At 36.5% G+C, this 17,803-nt stretch overlaps 1 protein-coding gene across 3 annotated transcripts in view; it reads left to right on the plus strand.

Moving 5' to 3' along the window:
* The first annotated feature begins 785 nt into the window (after positions 1 to 785).
* The window catches only part of LOC306880425 (acyl-CoA:lysophosphatidylglycerol acyltransferase 1-like), a 37,839-nt gene continuing 20,821 nt past the window's right edge, over positions 786 to 17,803 (plus strand). The window contains exons 1-5 of one of the 3 annotated variants that reach the window (XM_079433920.1): positions 786 to 1,351; positions 2,522 to 2,774; positions 16,217 to 16,335; positions 16,469 to 16,564; positions 16,718 to 16,994. In XM_079433920.1, the coding sequence (XP_079290046.1) occupies positions 2,537 to 2,774; positions 16,217 to 16,335; positions 16,469 to 16,564; positions 16,718 to 16,994 (730 nt within the window). In that variant the 5' untranslated portion in view covers positions 786 to 1,351; positions 2,522 to 2,536. Of the gene's footprint in view, positions 1,481 to 2,341; positions 2,396 to 2,521; positions 2,775 to 16,216; positions 16,336 to 16,468; positions 16,565 to 16,717; positions 16,995 to 17,803 lie in introns of those variants that run through there. The other 2 variants (XM_079433921.1, XM_079433919.1) reach the window with 2 other exon arrangements.

Genomic DNA, 17,803 nt, shown 5'->3' on the forward strand with positions numbered 1-17,803 from the left:
TGGGACATGTACCATCAGGGTCAGGGCATTGAAGCCTGCCAGGGCATTGAAAGTGGGTCATGGTTGGGTATTCCAGCATGACAATGACCCAAAACACACGGCCAAGGCAACAAAGGAGTGGCTCAAGAAGAAGCACATTAAGGTCCTGGAGTGTTGTAGCCAGTCTCCAGACCTTAATACCATAGAAAATCTGTGGAGGAAGCTGAAGGCTCGAGTTACCAAACGTCAGCCTCGAAACCTTAATGACTTGAAGAGGATCTGCAGAGGAGTGGGACAAAATCCCTCCTGAGATGTGTGCAAACCTGGTGGCCAACTACAAGACACGTCTGACCTGTGTGATTGCCAACAAGGGTTTTGCCACCAAGCACCAAGTCATGTTTTACGAAGGGGTCAAATATTTATTTGACTCATTAAAATGCAAATCAATTTATAACTTTTTTTTGTTTTTAATTTTTTTGTTGTCATTTCGTTTTACCCCCCCCCCCCCAACACACACACACCCACCCACACTTTAGACAGACAGACAGACAGACAGACAGAGAGACAGACAGTCAGATAGATAGATAGATAGATAGATAGATAGATAGATAGATAGATAGATAGATAGATAGATAGATAGATAGATAGATAGATAGATAGATAGATAGATAGATAGATAGATAGATAGATAGATAGATAGATAGATAGATAATGCTTTTTGAATTGCCCACTGGGGGTCATAGTTTACCAGCTTTTTCCAAATAGAGCTACCGCGGAACACTGCCAAAAGCACCTGAATATTATTTGGTTTCATTTTGTTTGTAGAATGTGGTTAGGACTCCGTTTCTTTTTTAGCGTCTTTTATTCTACAGTGAGTCTACTACTGTGTGGACACTCGTTTCCTTCACTTCCAAAGATGGAAGTTTGTTGCTTAATATTACACATCTAGTTTCTTCAGCAACAGATCTGGGCCGGTACCGGTGCGCGTGCCCGCGGCCTGTGGGAGGTCCAGAATAACGGAGCCAAAGATCATCATCATCATCTTCATCATCCTCCTCATCCCAGAGGAGAGGCCCAGTGAATACATGCCCGACACGACACGCCTCATCCGGAGCGGAAAGATGGGTTTACGAGTGTGATCTCAAGCGTGTGCTGTGTGTGATCCAGAGGTTCGGCTGCGTGACTCCAGCAACATGCGCGTGTTTAACTGAATCGCATGCATCCGATCAGGACACCGACTCTCGGTACCGAGGCAAGCCGTGGAGCACACGACCAAAAGCTCTCGGGTTCACCGATCATCTCCATCCGCTACATGTGACCGAACCGAACCGAACCCATCTGCAGCTTCACCAGCGGGCTGCGCGTTAGCACGGTGAGAAAACACCTTCACGTGAAGATTAGAGGATTAATGATATGCGCTCGGTTCAGATCATCGATGCCATTTGAACCGTCGAAGCGTTTTCTTAGATCTGGATCGCTGTTCTGATCCGGTTCGTCGCTGGTGGGTAACGGATCCGTCAAGGACTTTAGTCCAAATCTCATTAAATCAGCCAGACACCGGCCACTTTGTATGAAGGACAGACAGTCGGGGATTATATAAATATGAAAATACACAACTATTGAAACAACCACTCAAACAAAGAGATCATTTGAAGAAGAAACAATCATAATGATGTGACCGTTAAACTGAATTATGACCGGGTTTGCTTCGCATTAGCTTAGCATGCTAACACAGCAGCGCAAGCACAGACACTTTCTGCTTTATTTACCAACAGTGATTGTATATATTATCGTGTTTTATTTATTCATTTATGTATCTACATTTGAATTGTTAGAAAATTATACACGTGTTGGTATAAATTGGCAGTGCTGTTAAAGCAGCAGTTAAAACTGTATGTAGCATGCTAGCCGCGTTAGCTCTCTCTTCAACGCTTCGTTTTAAACATTTCACCTTCATTCAAAGGATTTTTACTCTGATTGACCATAAAAGAAATTAATGAAAGCCATGCAAACTCAAATAACTGAACTGAAGTGTGTTAAACTTAATCAGCTCCCACGTGTGTCCTATCAAACGTTATGTTTATTGTTACGAGAAATATCATAGTTATGAATAATTATCTTCTCCATCATTCTTATCGTTATTATTTTGTGCAGGTAAATTTGTATATCATACATTCACCCAGGACAAATATAGGATAAAGCATGGTATTCTTGGTTTCTTTGGTTAACCTGAAGTAGCTCCTCCTCAACATGCTTATCAGGAAACACACTATTTAATTTGAACCAATGCTTTACTTTGTTTGTTTTGCTTGAATCACAGGCATCAAAGTCTAACGGGCTTAAAGGGTGTCAGTATGGACCAGCACATTTATAAATGTGGTTACTTGAGTGTCTGTTAGTGAATCAGTTCACGAGCGTAAGCTGCATCTCTATACACGTCTATTTCTTGTTGTCACCTCCATGTCTTGCATTCACTGGCTTGATTTAAGCATGCATCAGTAGAGTTGAGATTTAATTAGCTTTTTTCTTCCTTTGTTTGCAGGCAGGACAGTACAGTATGGCTCCCCATCTGGAAACGGCCCACAAATTGTTCTGGATCTTAATGAAGTCGCTGCTCCGTTTCACCTTCATGTTTGTTAATAACTGTGTGGCGATCCCATCCTACTGCCTCTACCTGATAGTCCTGCAGCCTTTAAGACTTGTAGATGCCCCCATGTTCTGGTACATCGAAGGGGTCATGTTCAGGTGGTTACTGGCGATGGTGGCGTCTTGGGGCTGGTGTGCGGGTTACACAGGTAAGACCAGCTTTTCGTCTCTTTTCTGACTTTCTAAATGCCAGTGCAAGGACCTTAATGTAAAATTTTAATGCCAGACTGTGTAAAACAACCTTTTTCAAGTAAGCCACACAGGGTACTAAACATCAGTCAGCATCTCCAGTATATTATGTAGTGGCGCCAAAATTTGACTGCTGAGTGCAGATGTATTGATTGTTTTTCATCTTTATTGACTCTCACACTCTAGGGTTTCCCATGTTTCGATTGATTTCTTTATTTTCATTGGGAAACAAGTTTGATTAAGCTGTTACACTTTGATTTGTTTGCTTTAATAGTGTATTTGGACAATATTATACACTGTTTATCTCATATGTCTCTTGATGAATCCACATCATCATTCATCAGAGACTGGAAGTGTTGCCCGTATTGCTTTGTGTAGTTTGCTACAAGTATCGATTTGAATTTGACTTTTTCATTAGAAAGCGATTTTCCTCGTAAAGCTGATTTGAATTTATGGCTAGTTGGATCTACGAGAGGTGATACGCTGTCTGCTTACTCACGAGCATTTCATGGGTAATTTAATTTTGTTGCATGCTGGTACTAAGAGTAACCAGGGTGTTGAATGTACGGAGAAAGCTTGAGACTGATTATGTGGACCATGAGATGGAAGTACAAGGGCTGGGACAGTCAGACGATCATGAAGACAGATAAGACGGTTTGTCAGCTTTTTACAAGATAACAGATAAGGGGTAGTTCACGTGACATTTAGCTCTGTTCCACATATTGACATGCTGTATTTATTCAAAATTAATTTTAATAAATTTTCGTATATGTACAGATGTTATGAGCTCATAGGTGATAGAAATATTTGTATTTTTAAAGGAAAAATGTTATTTAAAAAATGGTGTGAAACCTATGAAGAAATGATGACCAGTTTCTATGGCTGGGTGATGTGACAAAAGTAAAACTACATATAACTTAGGGCTGGGCGATAAAACGATAACGATATGTATCGCGATAGACACGTGAACGATATCAATAAAAAATGTGTTCGATAAAACGTTCGATATTTTTTTATTCTTCGTCGGAAGAAAACAAAGGCTGCGAAGCAAGTTTGGTTGCATTAACAAAGGCACTCGCTCTCTGGTAACCTAGCAACGTAGGGAGTGACACGCTAACAGCCAATCATGTAACAATATCATGTTTGGTTGCGCCATATCGTTGTCTCGTGTCTAAGTGCGCACGCGCAGCTGAGAGTGCACGTCTGCAGCCAGACCCAGGCTGGTCTGCTGGATTCCTCTTCATAAGCAGAAAATGAGTGCCGCAGCGAGCGAGGAAATTGTAAATAAAAGAGAAAGTCAGCTCCCAGTATGGCAGTTTTTGGATATTATAAGTCTGACCGTAGTCAGACCAAATGTCGTCTGCAAATTATGCAAGACCGTCGTCCCCGCCAAGACTGGTAATACCACGAACTTGATGTACCACCTTAAAAGCAATATCAATAATTATCGATATCGACCGATATGAAACACTGATATCGTGATAGTTTTCAGCCATATCGCCCAGCCCTAATATAACTATGTGTACGTATTTGCTGTTATGTATTAGAAGAATGCTATTTTTTCCAGTAAACCGAATCATCATTTGAACCAACAGCTATTGTGGACAAGTAAATTTGTTTAATATAAAATTTTGTAAAAATGGTCAAGTAATAATCTAGCTGGAAATAATCAAGGTATGTTTTTCATTCAGGGTTTTTCCTGGGTCAAAAAAGGTCTTCGGTGGTGGCTGACGGTCATCCACACACACAGTAAAAAAGTACCCTCCCCACGTGATCCGCGAACCCAATACTGACCATAACTAAAATGAATGTAAAGAAACCGTTTGTGATTTTTAATTATATTCATTCATGAAAGAAAAAACAGCCACTGTCAGGGAATATACTAAAACTGGGTTTCATATTTTTGTAAGATAGGATCGTCCGGGTGTATGTTCACTATACAGTGTGTACACTTGGATGGGTTAAATGCAGAGCACAAATTCTGAGTATGGGTCACCATACTTGGCCACACACCACTTCCCTTTCCCTTCTCCTTTACTAGACCTCAGTTATAATTACAAATATAGCTGCAAGCAGCGATGGCGAGCCCAAGTCGTCAGTGCAAACGCCACCCCGGTGGCATCAGGAAAACTGTGCCCAGCGGGCACATTTAGTAACCCTGTGGCAGTCTGGTTTTAAGGGATACAGCAATTAAAGGGTTAATCCAAACCATCAACTCTGTGAAATAAACACACACACAACAGTATATAAAACTTTAGTAACACTTTATAATAAGGTTTCAGTTTTTAATTAACATGAACAGTATGTATGTAGCATTTATTAATGTTAGTTAATATTCAAAACTTAAGCATTATTAAAATTAAAAATTGTTAACAGTAGTTAATACACTGTGAATTAACATGAAGATTTTGATTAACTGACATCAACAAACATTAATAATTGCTGTGAAAATGTTTTTCATTGGTAGTTCATGTTAGTTTATTCATTTACTAATGTTAACAGATGAGACGTTATTATAGTGTTACATAAGCTTTTAATGATTTATAAGCATTTTTTAACGATTTACTTTTCCGTGAACTAACATGAATAATTTTTACTAACACAAATAAAGTAAAAATATATTGTTCATATTTAGTTTTAGTTGTGAATTAACCAATGTTAAAAAACTATATTATTTAACTGCTAATTAACATCAACAATTATATACCATTTATTAATGTTAATTATATTAAGTCCAAAATGCATTTTTTTAAATTTAGTTGAATGCTGTAAAAAATATTTTGTTCATTGTTAGTTCAAGTTAGTTAATGCATTCCCTAATGTTAACAAATGAGACCTTATTATAAAGTGTTAACTAAACCTTTAATGATTCATAAGCATTTTTAAAGGTTTTAATGATCTATATGCACTTGTAAAATATTGTGCCTGCATTACAGCTTAGTCTTCATCTGTGAGCTGAACTGTTTTACTGTTACATTCATGAGATGATGTAAATTCAGATGAATATCATGTCACAGGATGTCATAGGTCAGTGTCAAATTATTATTTGCAGCACAAAAATATATGACCACGTGTATGTATCTTTTAGATTTTTTTAAATGTTGTCTTTAACATGATTATTAACCTGATTGGTTAACGCGGCGCGGATATCCGCCAAAGTTCAGATTTTTAAACTATCGCGATTCGCGCGTCAAATGCCCGAAACGCTCAATTCGCGCCACGTCATTTGCGCCGCAGGATAGCTATTCGCGTCTTTGCATTGACTTAACATGGAAATCACTCGCGCTTAACGCTTCATTCGCGTCTGGTGTGAACGCATCATGAGAGATTTCTTAAGCTATAATGCAAAAAAAAAAAAAAAATACTGATTGATTTTATTTTTTTTTTTCTTTCTAGTGATTAAAGAGATGCTTAAGTTTCTCTCTCACCCACCTCCTCACCCTCACACTCAACACACACACTCACCCATCCCCCCCACATACACATAGCCAGAGTGACATCAGATGTCTGATAGTTTTTAATTTTCTGCTATCCATAGTGTATTTCCTCAGAATTACTTGTTCTATGTATGTACATTTTTTGAAGCTCTCTGATCTCTCTCCCTCAGTTAACATGCTCGCTATCACAAGCGCAGCAGTCACTTACATCACTCATAAATCACTTGAACTGATCAAAAATGGCTTTGGCGGGACAAAAATTCGTTCTGGCAGCCGCGCAAAATTTTTGCTTAAGTCAAAACAATGTAATAAACAGCTGCATTTGTCTACCTGTATTCTTAAAAATACATAAATGCATTATGAATTCAATGCAGACACTTTTTTTTTTTTATTTTATTTTTTTTTTTTGAGTGAAAACTAATTAATTTTGGAATAAAACTATTTTGAACTGTATCACAGAAAAGAATCAAACTGGCCTAATCAAACACAGTTTTTGCCGCTGAAAATAGGCCTATGTCAGAGATTTCCCGTAAGCAGGTCTCTTTGATGTACACGGAAAAGCCATGAATTGAACTTGGCTGTATGCTGTATTTTGAAAATTAGATTAGTGTCTAATAGATGCGTAATTGAATTGGCTTATTGTTTATATGTTTAATGATTATCAAAAGTTCGATTTCTTAAATGTAAAGTATGTTTGGCATGCTTTAACTATACAGTTGAATCTGATAGTGGAAGATTATTTTTGAGTACAATCTGTTTTATTTTAATTTGTCTTCTCACAGGAACAGCGTGAGAATTGCCTACAGTTTTGGGTTACGCTAAGCTGTGAGCTAAATTCTCACAAATTGGGATGAGCAGTGTTTGGAAAGCAATGAGTGTTAAATAATTAATGGTGGTTTTCCTTTGGAAAACCTGCTCGTGTAGCTGAGTTGGGAGTCATGTGGACGGTGTTTTCAGTTTAGAGGCTGTCCTTGAACCCTAAAAGGAAAAAACAGAAAAATATGGTATTTTTCTAAACTATTGATGATAAAAGGGGTGCAAATGATCATATTTGTCAGTCAAGGTTAAAGTCGCTTGTTATGATTTCTCACCAGGTTAGAATTTTACGCAAGATGCCTCACCACACTGATAAGAGGCTGACCTGATGAAGCAGGTGGAGATAAATGTGTGTGGCAGAGGTCAAATCTGTCATTTACCTGCTCCACTGCTTCCTGTTAAAGAGAGCACAAAGATCAGATCTCACTTGACTTGAAGGAACACGTCACTCAAAAATGAATATTTAATAATTTAGTCATCCTTATGTTCATCCAAGTTTGTATGCTGTTATTTTAGTGGAACACAATAAATTTCAAGCACCATTCAAAGTATCATACTTGTTTTCCATACTACTTGTGCACTGTTCTTCATAGAATATGAGGAACTGATAAACATTTAAGTAATTATTTACTGAAAATCTCTCTCTCCAGTCAGTTGTTAACTCAGTGTTGCTAGTTAATGAGTACAGCTGATTCATTTGGAATTCTGAACCCAATTAACTGGTTCAATGAAAAGAACTGGCTCATAAGAATGATTAATTTAATGATCTGGTTCTTGGGTTTGACTCAATGATCCAGTTCTCCTTTTGTGTTCCACTGAAAAGATACAATCCTGCACACTACTTTAACTTAAATGTGCAATAGGTGATTGTCTTCAGAAACATTTTTTGTTATGCTGGTTGAAAGTCTCTTCACATCCTGATAGCAATAATTAAGTTAAGTGGTCTAAATGTATTTATCTGTATTTATTAGGGTTTGGTACTGTTCACATTTGAACTATCGGTACCTTTTTTTCGGTACTTTACTCTGTGTAATAACAAAAACATTTATTTCAGTGAAAAAATAAGTCCAAAACTCTCAATTTTAACATTTTGAACAATAGGGCAGTACAAGTTTTTTTTTTTTTTTTTTTTGATGATAATCAAATGAAGGCATGAAACATTTATTTATTTTTAATCAAATGAAAATGAAACCCTTTTATTTTTTGGCAAACAAACAAAGGTTTACTGTTAAAATTAATACATGGTAGAAAAATTGTGTGAATATTCCTTTAAAAAGTTGTTAATAATAATTGTATTTTTCTACAATTAAGTGGTTAATGTAGTTGAAGTTATTTTTTATCATTTAATTGTTTTATTTAAGTTTGACAGTAAATAGAATATATAGAGACGTACATTATACTGTACAAAAGAAATAAAAGTAATACATTTCTGTTACATGTTAAACCACACTTTTTTGACATGTTGCCGTGAAGTTTCTGTATACAGTATATGATGCTAGTTTTCTCAAATGAAACGGTAAAAATCTCATGAAGTGACTCTCACAGCCTGTAAGATCATGTCGTCATGTAGTGAGATGCAGAGGCCGAAAATCACCGTGAGTTCACGTGAGCTTCAGTATTTGTGAAGTAAACAATCGCATCTCCATCGTTCATACATACTGAGGCTAGCGGAACATGCAGGATTCATATTTAAACCGTCTTTTTGCGTTTTAATATTCACATACACTAGTTCATATCGCGATTTGAAATAAGTGACAGACCTTCTTTTATTCATCCCAAAATGTACGAATTCTGATGCATTCCGCGCTATAGAGTAAATTCAGTTTTAATGAATGGGCTCCATCATCCTGTCCGCGTTTTCGCGGAAACCAAATGACCCTAGACATGCAAGCACACTTCAGAACATTTCGGTTTGCCCTGTGTATTGTGCTTTAAAGAGTTACAAGGACATCATTTCACAGGGTCTCTCTCTGTCTCTCTCTCTCTCATATGCGCCCAAATGCGTTCTCAGGTACTGAAATTTGGTACCGAATGATTTAATGTGAATCGGTACTCTGTAGTACCGACGCAATTCGGTATGTACCCTGAAAAGTACAGAGTTCGGTACCCAACCCTAGTATTTATTAGAGATGCACCGATACTGAATTTCTCTACCGATAGCCGATTATTCAGAATGATATCGGCCGATACCGATGGCGATCGTTATGTGCGAGTTAAAATTTTACGTTGTCGCATTTGTGTCAGTGCATGGTCTGCGCTGCTCCAAAACGTCTGCTCTGCTCCGTGCATAAAGCGCGCGCTGCAGAGCCGCCGCACAGTGCAGCTGGAGTAAGATTTCTGATCATGTGAAGAGAGTGAGAGAGGCGTTTTCAATGTGAGCTCTTTGGGAGCAGAGCCTGGTTTATACTTGCTGCATCAGCACGAGCGGCAAAAATTACGCGAATACTGAGGAAACAATCGCGGACGGGACGGAGGATTTGGTTTTCAAGCGAAAGTAAAATAAAAGACTGCTTCTTAAACCAGAGAAGGTGAACATGTTGGTTTTGTCCTTGCTGTTTATCTCGCATTATGCTATGGAGGCTTTCTTTAAATGTTCTTAATTTATTTGATTCCTCGGTGTTTGCTAAACGTTCTGTTGTAGCCTATGCCGTGCCTCATCTTATTCGTTTATTCATTACATAATATAAGTTAGTTTGTAGCCTACTGTTTTATTGATGTTGTGCTTTTTAATTAAGAATAACAATGAATACATATTTCAATCGTTTGTTTTAGTTTTAAACATTGAATAGATGTAAGAAAAACACGCAATTATCTTTTTTTGTAAAAAGTGACGGTCGTGAATTCGAAAGCGTCCGAAAGCCCGGCTTATAGCACAGCAAAAGAGGAACTACCGTTCACAAAATTCAAATCACAAATATTACTGATGAAAAAGAACAGGTTGAAACACAAACTTTCCTTTTTTCTTCATAAATACCTTAATACCAGCTCCTCTTCAGTGTTGTTTTATAGCTAACTAATGAACTGTGAACAGCTGAAAAACTTTGCTGAGGTAAATGTCATGTTAAGTGTCATACTGTTCACAATCGGTTTTATTGGCATCTTTTTCGCGGTTGAAACACCGATTGAGCGATTATATTAGACAGACATGATACATTTTGGTAAGCCATACTTAGGGCTGGACAATAATTCAATATCAATATGTATCGTGATATAATGTTTTTTCAATAACGGTGATATGATTTCTAAACACATTTCCGATATTTCGATATACAGTGTTTCCCATACATTTATTTGTGGTATTTGACTTCGTTGAATAAACATGAGCACAGCATGTTTCAAAATCAAAACGCGACGCGGGTGATTTATATGAATGTATCTCTGAAGAGAACTGACTGTCTTCAGAATAGTTTTGATGGCATTTTCATTTTATCTGATAAAGTAGCGTTCATGAACGGAGCTGCTTAGATTACAGCCATTACTGGGGAAACCGCTAGTTCTTCCGCTCTCAAAGTGCCTCCTACTGGCAGACAATCAGATTGCATTTTCGATAATAAGCCAACATTATAAATGTTTTTTGAGCAAATTAGAATGATTTCTGAAGGATCATGTGACTGGAGTAATGATGCTAAAAATTCAGCTTTGAAATCAAAGGAATAACAACATTACACAGTAGTTGTGAAACTGATCGCAGTTGATCCGTGGTCCGTACGGACCAGACCTCAAGGTTCGGTTCGCATGTGATTAACAGACTAATTGCAAAAATGAACCATCATAGAGTGAACGTTTATCATTTGTATGTGTTTTATCTTGCCAATTTACACATTCAAGTGATTTTTAAGCCATTCCAGCGCAAGACGAGGCGAATAAAACTTATTTCACTGTCCGTGCGCTGATTTCTGTGGCCACAGCTGCCGGACACGTCGCCCGCGCACAGATTTATAAGCGCGCGCGCGAACACCGAGTTCATTCTTCATTCGCATTTCCTTGTGTTTGAACAGACGCATGCATACAGAATTATGTGAAAATGGACGTCTCAACAATCATTCTCGATAACGCAGTCACTTATCTTCAGTGAACAAGTTAGAAAGAAATAGCATGTGTACATGTGTATCATTATATTTCATCCGTGCATTCGGTCTTAAAGGGACAGCTGCCTATAAACACATGCTGTTATATATGACCGAAGAAAAGGTGCATTGTCCACAGGAAAATCACCCATCGGTGACTATGCTGTAAAATTTTCTCACTGGTGAATGACACATTCCAGTCCTCGCGCCCCCTGCATATTTTGCATGTCTCGCTTAGTTAACACACCTGATTCAGATAACCAGCTTGTTAGAAGAGGGCTACGTGCATGAACTTTGTTCCGATTGACATGCTCCCTACACAGTGTTCATTGCTCCCTACTCCCTGAGCAGGGGAAATCCGTTGAAGTTGATTTAACTTTGGAACATTCACTCACGGACTTTGAGTCTTCACACACAGACAAAATTTACTAGAGAAGTGTGACCTAATATACCTCTGTAAATAAATATTAAATTCAAATTTATGTCTCGCACACTTGAATGCCCTTTGTATGGAATATATACGCTCGCTTTGAACTGGAATCATGGCGGAAAATCTGGTGATGTCCAATTCCCAGGGCACTTATGACTTACTGTCGAATAGAACAACCGTCGGACGTGATAAGATATACGTATGAAATGTTGTCTCTGGTATTCTGCTCTTTGAGCGTATGTGTGTTCAGGGGGTGTGGCTTTGGACGGTGATTGCAGGGAGGGTGGGACGTTTGCTTTCAGTGCTATCAGGCTATCAGCATTTTCCAAGATCTCCTACTGCACCTTTAAATCAATTTACTAAATTTTATTACCAATAATTGTATTATTTACAAAAAATATTTTTAATGTCTTATTTTACTAATTGTCTGATTAAACTGAACTCTAATTAAAAAATTACAAATTTAAGTAAATATTAGCATTTAATTTTTAAGTTTAAAATAATTGTATTTGTAATTAATACTCCCTTATTTTAAAATACAACACTTATCACACTTTATAATTTTTTTCATTTTATTTAAAACGAAAAATGTAACTAAATAAACTAAATGTGTTAAATAATTATATTTATAACTCAATTTAAGAAAAAAAAAAAAAAAATCTCTCTCCGGGCAAGTAACTTTTATACTCGGACAAGTAAATGACAAATTTACTTGTCCGAAGGACAACCACATGAGAATACTTAATGTCAAGCCCGGAGTAGGATAATAAATATTTTTTTCTTTTTAGAATCTGATCTCAAAAATGGAAGTGTGCTTAATGGGTACGTTTACCCTAGCTTTAGTAGCCATTCACACAGAACACAAAGATGAAAAACGCCAGGCAATGGAATGAAAACACAACTAAAGGAATTTTTTGTTGTTAGAACACTGTCAAGGGTGAGATGCTGTAAAAGACTTGAGTGCGGCGGTCAAGCATGTCTATCTAATGTGGAAAACCAATGGAAAAACCGTGCCTGGGTTGAGTAAATAATGACAGAATATGGCATTTTTGAGTGAACTATTCCTTGAAGTGGTTTTCACATAATGATTAACAGTGATAAAAAGACCTGAAGTCATTTATTGTCATTGAGAGTTACCAGTTTGTAGTGACGTGAGTGACAGTGACCGCTGGCATTGCGAGCAGCTTTATGTAAATGAGCAGTGGATTGGAGACCATGAACCAATGGCTGATACAGTTGGGTGCAGAAGTTGAGTAGGGACTCGTGATAGAAACTAGTAGTTCAGCAAGTAAAAGTAACCACTACTGCAATTGACAATTTTGTGATTGGGAATGACATCTGCAAATAGCAGACAGCACAGGTCACGTGGGCAAGATAAGAATGCAGTGCTTAAATAGATGGGCATGATGTCACCTAACATTTGGGGGAAGCAAGAGACAACTAAAGTTCTCTCTCCGCCCCCTGTCTGCATTTTAATTGTCCAGTTTTATGTATTTTTATCTCACTGACTTTTCTTACACTGTTGATGATTTCATAGTTAACAAGGAAGGAAAAGCTGCTTTGCATTGCGTTTGCATGAGTTTTCCTCACAAGGTCTCCATGACCAGGATCCTGTTTTACATGCAAAACACTGGGAGGGATATTTTATATTGTTTTCTGAAAAGCAGATTTCTGAGTTGTTTTGCTGTTATGAGAGAATTACACCAAGCAGGATCAAAACATCCCTTCCAGTTTTTTTTTTTTTAAGCAGTTTTGTTAAACTGCACAGCAGTGTGTTTGCTCTGACTTTGTTCATTTGAGTTTTGTAGTCACTGTTTGTAAATGAGATTATGAGAGACCTGATGCTGCTCATTGGCTTGATCTGTCTAAGGGCCAAGTTTTGCTCCTGTATGACATTTTGCTGATATTTTACTCATTATTTTTGAGTTGGTAACAGTGGGTCAAGCAGTTATCCACCATGAGTGATTAGAGGCTAGTTTCTATTTTTTTTTAAGGATCTTTTTTTCTAAAGCTTGAACTAATTTATTTCTAAATGTTTTAAGAACTGCATATTTATGACAAAAACAAGAATTTATTTTGTAATTGTAAAGTTATTGTAATTGCAATTATTAATTTTGAATAGAAAATATGTAAAAAAAATGTATTCTGCATAAATTGCTAATTGTTATTATACGTATTATAAAATGAAGAGTTGTATAAACTAGGGCTGTCAGTCGATTACAATTTTTAATCTAATTAATTATATGATGTGGCGATTAATTAATTGCAAACTAAATCTGGCTGTGAAAATACCCACAAAAGATGATTTTAAAACTATTATTGTGTTAAATGAGAAAGTAACATGTAGATATTAAAAACAGTAACTTTACAAAGAAACTTTTTTTTATTCAACATAAAATGTATTACACATTAACGTTTAGGCTACAACAGCCTGAACTAAACACCGCTGTGTGGTTCGGTGATGCACAGCAGCTCTGTGGTGGCTTTACAGGAAATATTTTCATCGGCAAAACTGAGCAAAAACAGATGATGTTGTGTTTAAATATAACAAAATAACTTATTTACTGAACTATTGTATAAAATGTGCACTCGTGCTATTCGGACATAAACAGCAGTCGTGTGATATTGCTTGTATGATATAAATATGAGACACAAACTCATACAGGGGCATTTTTATCCCCAATATCTTGTATTTTAGGGCATAACTGCACTCATAGAGTTGTTGCCCTGCATCATATTTGTCAGGAGTCAACTATATCAAATGCAAGATGATGTATAGGTCTGGGAGCGGGGCCAGTGTGGTGTAAACTTTGTTTAAAATATTTTAATTGCATTATTTTTTCGCAACTAGCACTTTAAACTGACACCCCTAGTATAAACCTATTAATAATTTAGTTATTATTATAATTATTAAGTAGTAGCTAGTAAACATTTGTGGTTTTGCTTAATGTGTAAAGCACCATTGGCTGGTCAAAGTTTTTTGGAGTTTTCTAATATTATTATTATTAATTTTTTTTTTTTTTTTTTTACTTTTTCTGTCATTAAGTCATTTCAATAGGAATTCACACAATTTGGAATTTTTGCGTGGACAAAACATTTCATACACTGCTACACTATTAACAATGGACTTTGTGCTTGCTACAACTTGCTTTTTTATATCTCGTAATCGTTTTCCTCACAGAAGCAGTCTGTGATCATTCTTAGAGCTGTTTACAGGGTTTTGTGATCTAGAAATCGTAGCAGCCACGCTTGTTGTCCTGAAGTCTGTAAGCAAATACTCTGTTGATAGAAGGTCTGGTGGTATCTTTTAGCAAACGTGGGTGCCCGTAACTTGTCGTGTCAGGTGCCCTCAACCCCTGAGCTTGATATGTAGGAGGTGCTGTAATGGTTTATTTTGTTTGTGGTCTTTGACTTCCTGGTAACAGCAGAGGCTGTGAGCCATGCCATGACCTCTTTTAGAGATCCATTGGGTTACCTGCTCTTCAGAGGGTTGTTTAAACTCGCCATCAAGGGCAAGGTACAGCGGTAACAGAGCGGAGATTTACACCCTGTTGCACAAGTGCATCTTGTCTTTTATTAACTCATAACTTTTGTAATGTTATGTATTTTTGAGGATTTTTTTTTTTTTTAGGTGGTTACCATTATTTTCTTTAAAGACCAATGAGATATCTTGAGTTTATTGTGACCCAGCAGCTACCTCATGATGTATGATACACATAGCTGTACATAAATCATAGTCCAGTACATGATGATATTATAATCTGATTGCGATTGTGTATCTGTGAGAGGGAATATCTTTGGGGTCAGTTTCAACCTCTTGGGACTTCTAGAAGTGGTTTTGACTGCGCTGGAAAACATTGGCCATCTTTTTGAACAGTGACATTATATGAATGCACCAGTGAATAAATAAAATATTGACAAAAGGATCTGAAATGTTGATATAGTATCATGAGAAAAAAGAATTGCGATTAAATGACTGACATATAATCCTAATACCCGTGACTTAACTTCATGATAAATTGGACATACGCAAACAAATTTAGACTGTTAATTGTGTTCAAATTTATCGTGTTATATTTTTTTTACTTTTATAATCTTTCTGCATGGATGCATTACATTTTTAAAAAGTGACAGACTTTTACATTGTAAAAAAAAAAAAAAAAAAAAAAGTGTTCTGCTGAATTTTCTATTCATTAAAGAATCATGAAGAAAGTGCATCACGTTTCCACAGAAATATTAAGCAACTCAACTGTTTTAAACTTGGATACTAAATGTTTCTTTAGCATATTAGAATGATTTCTGAAGGATCATGTGACACTGAAGACTGAAGTAATAATGATGAAAATTCAGCTTGTTGATCACAGGAAAAAATTAAAATAATAATAATAAATCTTTAAATATTCAAATAGAATGTACATTTTAAATAGTAATAATATTTCACAATATTATTATTTTTACTGTCTTTTTGATCAAATAGACAGTAAAAAAAAAAAACGTATTGACCCCACGTGTTTCAAAAGAACATGTATATCCGTAATGTGTATTCAATATTTGTGCATTATGTGCTTATGTTCTTTTTCTGTAACACAATGTTTTCTGATATGAGTAATGCATTTGTCTTTTTTTTTTTTTCTTTTTTTTTTTTTTTTTAGTTACAGAATGGGGTGATGATGTGAGACCGATGTCTGAAGATGAAGCCATGGTCATAGTCAACCATCAATCTACAGGAGACGTGTGCACCCTAATGATGTGCTTGCAGGACAAGGGCACGGTAAGCACACCTCTGCTTGGGTTGGGGCCAGTACTGCTCTCATGGTTGTGAATTGTATATTAAATATAGGCTGATATCACATTGAGAATATTTCAGATCAGACAGCAAAACTAATTCTCATGTTCTTATCCAGGTTGTACGAAAGATGTTGTGGTTGATGGACCATGTTTTTAAATATACCAATTTTGGGGTTGTGTCCCTGATTCATGGAGATTTCTTCATCAGACAGGTAAGATCTGTTTACTTAAAAATAAAATATAGATGTTTTGTAATGTGACGAGGATAGGGAGTTGATATTCTACCTTCATTTGTCCGCATTTATTATTGTTTTAATGCAAGGGGAAATTTAGCCGATATTGACAAGATTTGTCATTACCAACAGGGCAAAGCACATCGAGAAAAGCAACTAGTTTACCTGAAGGATCACCTAGACAAGTATTACTACAGCAGAGACAGGAAATGGATTGTGCTGTTTCCTGAGGGCGGCTTCCTAAGAAAGAGGCGAGAGACAAGTCAGTCCTTTGCCAAAAAGAACGACTTGCCTTACTTGACTCATGTAACACTGCCACGACTGGGTGCCACACAGATTATCCTCGACACCTTAGGACCCCAGCAGGAAAATGGCATCTTGGGAACAGAGGGAAGCCCACCTGATCAAAGTAAGGAACAAAATTAACTAATTTATATTTAAACAGATAGTGTCTTTCACTATATTTCCCATGGTTCTGTGTATGAATTACCAAATGGTATACCATTTACAGTGAGTCCCTTGTCCTTTTCAAAAACAGTGAGTAATATCTGGATTATGGTATCTACTAGGATTTTTAGGAAATTTGATGTTTTGCGCTATTTACTTTCACCACCAATCCCTTGACATGTTTCACACAAAACAATTTTCCCTAGAGTACATGCTAATGGCTAGTATGGCAATGTCCCTTAATACAGTTGTGTATCATACAGTATTTAGTTGTTTTTTTACGAACTTTAATAAATTTAAATAAAATAAATTTAAGGCATAAAACATTTAATTTAGCTTTTAATGAATGAAAATTAAAAAATATATATTTTTTTGAAAATAAAGGGGATTTAATATTACAATTAAAACAGTGAAGAAATATAGTATGATTATTCCTTAAAAATAAGGTTTCGATAATTTTACTAGTTGCCTATTACGTACATTCTACTGAACGATAGTAATGTATTTCTGCTGCAATGTCTTCAAGTTAAACCAAACTTTTATTTTGACGGGTTGCCGTGAATACCTTTACATTTCTGCGTATATGATATGAGGATAGTTTTACTCAAATGAAATGGTCAAATGCTCATGAAGTGAGACTCAGATGCTAATATCACCGGAAGAGTCACGCGCGCTTCAGTACGAGTAATAAACAAAACCTCTCATTCATTAACACAGAGACACGCGGAATTCATATTTTTTAAATAGTCGTTTTGCGCCTTAATATTTACA

Source organism: Barbus barbus (assembly GCF_936440315.1).
Source record: "Barbus barbus genome assembly, chromosome: 14".
Lineage (NCBI taxonomy): Eukaryota > Metazoa > Chordata > Actinopteri > Cypriniformes > Cyprinidae > Barbus > Barbus barbus.